This window comes from Peromyscus leucopus, chromosome 17 (assembly GCF_004664715.2).
Source record: "Peromyscus leucopus breed LL Stock chromosome 17, UCI_PerLeu_2.1, whole genome shotgun sequence".
Lineage (NCBI taxonomy): Eukaryota > Metazoa > Chordata > Mammalia > Rodentia > Cricetidae > Peromyscus > Peromyscus leucopus.
This window is the reverse complement of record NC_051077.1, coordinates 9,403,560-9,411,097: the sequence shown is the minus strand read 5'-3', so window position 1 is coordinate 9,411,097 and position 7,538 is coordinate 9,403,560. Positions and strand designations below refer to the sequence as shown.

Here is a 7,538-nt window from a genome sequence, read left to right as displayed (position 1 = left end):
TATCTGAGATGATCCTGGAGTACACTTTCTGTGTAAAATCCAGAGGCACAAATATAAGGACAACATGTTCCCACATATACAAGGTAAAAATCAACATAATGGAAATTGAGAATAGAATACTTGCTAAAGAAGACTGGCAAGGTCAAGGGTTGCAGAGGAAAGGTTGGTCAATGGGTACAGAATTACATCTTGGTAGGAACAATGAGTTCTGGTCAATTATTATATAATAACATGATTTTAAATAATAATGGATTATTTATTTCAAAATAGCTAAGACAGTAGAATTTTAGTGTTTCATTAGAAAGAAATTATAAATGTCTGAGGGGACAGACATGCTAATTCCCCAGTTCAATAATTTCACAATCTGCATATACATATATCAACCCTTACTATTATGCACTGTAATTTTTCACCATTACAATAGGTCAGTTTAAAAACAAGTAAATCTTGCATTTTATAAGAAAATTTCACCACAAACTTCAAAAGTGTGAAGGAAGAATTCATGGGATTATTCCAAGCAGGGTCAAGAATTTGCAATAGAGTGAGAAGTTTGAATGAAATATTTGCAGACAAAGACAAGCTTTCGGCTTTGTGGTCTAGTGGAGAAGTCTTGGAGAACATCAGTGGGTTAATCAATATGATTGTGTCAAGTGTTTGCTGATTGACACTTAATGGGGTTACACTAACTGCACCTGAAAACAGAGTACCTATGTCCTTAGATAATTACATTTTAAAAGGATAACCCCACATTTGATTAAATCATGAAGTTTATTTTGGACAGGACATGATAGACTATTTTAAGAAAGAAGTATTTTGTGGGACTTTGGTAACTGCATATTATGTTTGCAATCACTCATCAATTTTCTGTGATATTTGAGGCTAAAAGAGTTGTACTGTCTGAAGTTACACTTTCTCTACTAGTTCATTTGGTGGAGCTGGTATCTGTCATGGCCCAACACAGATTGTTATAGCAACTGCCAAATGAGATGCTTCTAGCATCCCTTTTTCCTCAGAGTGATGGGGTATTCTATTCTCCCAGCATGCCTCCTTTGCCCACAAAGATGTATGCTGTGAACCCACATTACCTGTGTTCCTGCAATATGCAATCTAAGAGGTCACCGATGATGTCTTTTCATCAGATATCATACATAACTCCACTAAAGAGTGTGCAATGTTCTGGAGTCTGAGTCTTAACAATCTGTAGCACCACTAGGGACTCCAAGCTTCAGGGAGAACCATCTGTTGATTTTTTATTTTTCTTGGAATCACTTCCAAGCTACATTATGCACACCAAAGCTATCAGATAACTCACATAGTGTATATTGCAGAGCAAATTGGAATCATTAGGCACATGCACTTACTGTATATGAAGAACAGTTTTCTGTATAGAAAATACTTTTTGCTGTATACAATCTTAGGTGCTGTGAATATATGCACATCATATAATGGGTTGCTTTGCTTTTGTTCAGACCCATTCTGTCTTTGTACTAACATTTCCCAATATTGGTAAAAGTTGTCTCTATGGAGCCAGAAACAACCCAGTGCTTAGAAGGTAGAGGCATAATCCAGGCCTAATCATTAAAATTTTAACACTTTTTAAGGGGACTGTGGTTCTCTGAAAAATTAAGGTTAGGACTGTATAAATCCAAAGCCCAAAGTAATAGTTTTTTCTTAACATGTAGGCATGTCTTTGGGTGTGAGTTGAATCTACATGAAGGCAGAGTAAAAAATCAAAAGAGAAATGTAGAAGAATCATAAGCACTCTGAAATTTCTTTACATTTTGTTTCCAAATGCTGGGATCATACATTGGAGTCTGTATTTTGTGGGTAAAAACTAAATTATTGATTCAAATGCAGAAGTTTCCTTGAAGGCTCTGGTACTTGATTTCCATAGTCCTGACTGAGCCATATAGCAAATACTGAAAGAATGCAATCACACAAGGAACATAATGCAAGAAATTTAATGGAGACAAAGGAGAAACACAAGGGTAGTGGTAATCAGAGGCCTCTCTTGGGGCTCAGATGGTCATCTTATTGTTTCTGGTCTCCATGCTCAGCGGCAGCAGAACACGTAGGTTTTCCTACCCCTGGTGCAGATCCCACTGATGCGTTCCAGTATTTTGCAGGATCGCCTTCGACAGTAGCATGTCAAGAGCTTCCTTGAGGCTGGAGACATACATAGAAAATCAAGAATTGAGTGCAGAGGTTGGCTGGATGGGATATTTTACAGCCTATGAAGATGTGTGACACTGCATGGGTAACATTACAGCCAGCCATATGGTAAACTCAACAGAAAGTGAAATAATGTACTTGAGGCGTATTCAGTGTTGATAACATGCAGAACATCAGATCTATTCTGATATGTCTATAATTTGTATGCTCATTTTATCACCATTCATATACTTGAGTGAAATCTTACACTGACTTGAAGTTCTCCTAACAAAAGAAAATTATCTCCTTAAACCTAAGACTACTCAATTTGTTCTATAAGGATCACTCAGTATATTGCACTACATTCTGGTGAAATTTCAAAGTGGGTTTTTAGAGCAAAACCATGAGAAAGAAAATCAACTGACTTCCTCCTCTCTTAATGATACTGTAGTGAATAAGAAAGAAAAGGAAGTAAGACAGAGTTCCTAAGGAAGCCAGATTGCTCTTGAAAAGAACCCAAGGCACATCTTCATTTCTCTCTCTCAGGAGACTTCAACCCACTATCACACTGGGCACCACCACTCACCTGCTTCTTGAAGAGCAGAGCTTTCTGGGCCTCCAAAGGAGATGGACACATCCTGGTCCTCTACCCCGGGCTGATCCTCATTTTTAGTCTCCTCAGTTGCTTCAGGGATGGAATCAGCCTGGGCCAGGTAAGCCAGCAGGACAAGGGAAGAGAGAAGGACAAGTGTTTTCATGGCTGAGAGTCACCTGGAGGAAGGGTGAGCAGAAGCCCAGTGTGTGGGGAAAGAGTAGCCAGCCTACATTTATAGGGCTGTCTTGAGAAGGAGCAGAGACCAGCCCTGTTGTTAGAGAGGGCATGCACTAATGGGAACTGGGAGAGACTGTTGCCCTCAAGATCCCTTTGACGTTCCTCTGTTCTCACAGCTGCCATCACCATGTTGGTCTATGTATTCAGTGACAGCTGTCCCTTTCAGCTGATAATGATCAAGTGTCCATATTATCTTCCCCTGTTTCCCATCTGCTTGAGTACTTACCTTTCTGTGGTCAGGAAAGAAAAGAGGCAGTCAACTTCCAAGTTCATAAGCTCATGAAACAAGGGGTTTTTTTGTTCTGAAGATGGAACCTACTGTTCTCAGAAAGTGTGGATCCTGGACCAGACCTGAATACCTGTGGCTTAAACAGTCAGTTCTTTGATGCTTTGGTATTATCACCCTCATGAAGGAAGACTCTGGGAATCCCTTCCTTAGGGGCCGTTATGGAGATAGAAGGATTACTCTGTTGAATCCAGCTCAAGAGGAGACGAGGGACAGAGATGGTCAGAGTGAAGCTAGAGCAGATTGCTCTGAAGATGACAGTGTGACCTGAACCCAGGTCTCATGAGTGCATTCCAGGTGCCTCTTCACAGTTTGGGAGCCATCAAATGATGTGCTGTGGTTTATGTATGAGATCTTGGACTTTTTACTTTTTGATGATGAGAATAAAGGCACCAAAAATAAACAACACCTACCCAGTAAAGAGGGTTGCAAGTTGTTTCTCATCTTCAGCTAGACAATTAAATGTTCTGTTCCTGGTGCTCCAAGATTTGCACCAATATTCACCCGGACACATTTCTGTACTGAACTATTATCTTTTCCCCAGTAAGATTATTTTTACTTATGCTTTGCATAAAAAAATATTAAATTTTTCTCTTGCCTTAAATTATGCATGGTATGGTGTATGCTATCTCTGAATTCATTTTTATAATTTGAGATCTGTAGCTAGAGTTTTCCACAGCAGAGATCCTTTTCCAATTGGAAGAATTTATTTATTTCTGTGCTTTTCTAATGAGTATGAAAACACCAATATATATTTTTATATATTTACATGTATCTATTAAATATTTTTAATGCATACATATATAATAAAATACATATAAGTAAATCGTATAGCCTAAAAACAACCATTATTTTGACTGCATATCTAGAAACAGAAATGCTGGGTGTATTACTACACTAATCCAGTGACATAAGAAGTCATACATGCTCCACTGTTTCCATCCACAGTACCCTTGTGACAGTTCATCATACTGCTAACTGTCATGACGCCAATATGACAAACATTCTGGATTCTTCAAGCATCTTACCAAGATTGTATGTCACTCATTGGTAATTTCTCCAATCAGTGTTTTATACTCTCTACATCTTCAGGCCTAACCAAGACTTGTCCTGCTATTATGGGAGTAGTCTACAGTTTACTTGACTGAATCTGAATCTTTGGATATATAAAGGGTGGTACATGCTGCTCACTTTGTTTATCAAGAATTGGAAAAAAAACAAAGTATTGCTCACTCTGAATCAGGAATTACACAGTACTTATCAATGATGATTTTTTTTATCAACAGTCCTTGGAATGTAAGTGTCTGCCTCTTAGATGAAAGTGTTTTAATCAAAAGACTGACTCCAGTTAGTAGCAGTTGCAAAGAAGAGCACAGATTCGAGATACAAAGTGAAAAAAAGAAGCTCAAATGCTTCTACTGGTCGAGTTGTATACTTCTCTCTCTCTCATTTTGCCATAAATTACACTGGACTCAGTCCCAAAGGAATCTCTCCTGCAATAGGCTCACATATTCTTCTGAAACAATCTCATTCAGAGAGAATGAATTCAAGACACCTGAAGAAGGACTATCAATGAATTCATATAGTGGTAACTAGAGTGAAAAACAAAGAGAAAGGCTATTCACAAGATAAAAGGTCAAGGAAACAAATCATGCACAAAGAAAGCCAGTTATAACAAAAATTAAACAAATGAGGTCCACAAGATGCCTTAGTGAGAGATGTTACCATCACACCTGAAAAACCATAGAACTCACACAGTGTAAGAAGCAAGTAGATCTATTACCTCTCCTCTGACCTCCACACATGTACTGTGCTACATGAGTTCTCTCTACAATACAATAGGTAAATAAATGTAAAACAAATTTTCATGAGTCAGACTCCCCTATCTTGCTTTAATGAGGCAAAACAGGTTACATTTGTTTATGTTGCAGTATATTACTCTAACTCTTTAAGGGTGTATTATATTTGTTTATGCTATATTTGTTTGACAATGTAAGGATGTATATAAATTATGTAAAGACGTGTTGCATTTGATTCACCTTGCCTACCTAAGGCACCTGATCGGTCTAAGGAGCTGAATGGTCAATAGCTATGCAGAGAAGATGGATAGGTGGGGCTGGTGGGCAGAGAGAATAAATAGAAGGAGAATTCTAGACTCAAGACAAACGAGGGCAAGAAGAATGAAAAGAGAGAAGAACAAGAGAGAATAAAGGAAAAAGAAAGGAGAATGCTGGGAAGAGTCAGGTGGCTGCCAGACAGCAGAGACATAGCAGGTCATATAGAAAGAAGGAAAAAAAGCCCTGAGGCAAAAGGTAGATAAAGAGAAACAGGTTAATTTAAGTTAGAAGAGGTAGTCAGAAATGAGGCTAAGCTAGGATGAGCATTCATAAATAATAAGAAGTCTTTCTCTTATGATTTGGGAGCTTGTTTGTAATCAAGCAAACAAACAAACAAAAAAAAGCCTGGTGCACCTGTGGGGATCAGGTGCAGAAAGCATACTTTGGCCCACAGAGGGATTCCCTAGTTTAACTGAATCACAAAGAGTCTAAACAGTTAACTTTGTTTGGTCTTGGACAAATATCGAAGAACTGCCAGTTTGTATCCTAATTGACAATTACTTTAGTTTGTGATGCTCAGAAGACATGCCCCTATTGGAATCACATCTCCTCTATCAACACGGCATTGTCAACATGCCTACCAACTGGGCCAGATGCCATCACTTATCACTACAATGATCCTCTGATGAAATTCCAGTAGTCAATCTGCGTTATCATGAAAAATCGCCTAAGATTTTTGAAACTATCCCACTCTTCACAGGAATTTCAAATGTACAACACATGCTTACTGGCTCACACCAGCCAACACTGTGGCAGGCCCAAATTATGGCTTCCTCTTATGACCCTAGACTCCATGCAGAGCATGGAAACACAGATAAGTATGTAAAATGTGGCTGGAGTCAGAAGTCCTGTATTGACTTCAGAGTTAAAATTCCAACAGAGTTCTCTGGTTCCTGAACACTCATCTTTAGAACAGGGAGGTTTGTCTCCATGGTCTTAGGAAACTCCTCAGCCTAACACAAAGCTCAGCTACTTTCCATTAACCACCCTAAGATCGTGGTCTTCTGACCAGAAATGCACATTACTCTGCTGAACTTTCCATGGTTTTCTTCTTCCCACCACCATTATCATTTCTAATACAGTTCACTTCTCAGATCATCCAAGTCTCTTTCATCCTCAAGTGAGACTTGATGTCTCACTCTTTTGTAGTTACTCTTAACCTCTTTGACTTTATCTTGGAAAACTGCTTATTTTGTGTAATTTCTCTTTAACAATGAGATAACTAATTCCATAAAGTTCTTGAGGTATTTGAAACTAGAAAATATGATTCTTGCTAGTTTAACAAATAGAAATTATTGAGTATTGGATAAAACATTTAGATGCTAATGAACTTAACAACTTCTTACATAAGGTGAGAACACCAAACTTTCATTTATTATACAGTCAGGACAACTTTGTGTGACTTCACAGAAATCATGATAATTTCAAACATACGATGCCAAATAGCATTTTCAAAGTATATAATATATGCATTATATTTATATTTATTGGTTGCTAAGATCTCTTTATTTATTCCAATAATGGATTTTCACAACTCAATAAGGTAGTTGCTTTTATTGACCAATATTTTGTGGTTTTTTAAAGGTACTTTGAAAAAGTTAATTAACTTACCCAGAGACACTAAAGATTAGGTAACAGGGCTGTGGTCAAATTCCTTGTACTTCACCACTAGCCAATGTTCCACCTTAACTTCTACATTTCAGAGTGCTACCTTCCATCCTTTAATGGGACTATTTGTTGTCCTTTCTTAGAACCTGACAGTGGCTCATGGTTGGAAAACAGGTGTTGGCAAATGATCTCTCCACAGCTTCTCCTTGGTCTCTCTCTACCTCTGAAAATTCCCTCTCCTGGGACTTGATGTGAATCCACTAGTAAATAAATGACACTCTCTAGAAATACCTGAAGAAAAGGTTTTTTGACAGTTATCAAAATCAAACACACACGTGTGATAACTGCTAAAGAAATAGAATTGATTATTGTAGGTAACTGAGAGCTCTATTGACATTTTGCACACTGGTTTGTGACACAAAACATTTGCAGAAGTGATCACACGTCCACCCACCTTAGAATTCAGGAGATCTTCAGAAGAAAATGTCCTCAAGGCTGTGACTCATCTTACCCAGCACCTCCTGCGGGTCAGTAGAGTCTGTGT

General features: G+C 38.2%; 1 protein-coding gene across 2 annotated transcripts; it reads right to left on the bottom strand.

Annotated features, from left to right (window-relative positions):
* Positions 1-2,053: 2,053 nt before the first annotated feature.
* On the bottom strand, positions 2,054-2,909 carry LOC114688886 (alpha-defensin 3-like). 2 transcript variants are annotated; one of them, XM_028863366.1, is made up of 2 exons: positions 2,734-2,909; positions 2,054-2,159 (listed from the first exon to the last, which is right to left on the bottom strand). In XM_028863366.1, exons 1-2 carry the CDS (start codon positions 2,907-2,909, stop codon positions 2,054-2,056), a joined length of 282 nt encoding a protein of 93 aa, XP_028719199.1. The 2 variants fall into 2 exon arrangements, with proteins under 2 accessions (XP_028719199.1, XP_028719198.1); XM_028863365.1 differs by having other exon boundaries at positions 2,054-2,166; positions 2,738-2,909.
* Between the last annotated feature and the right edge of the window lie 4,629 nt (positions 2,910-7,538).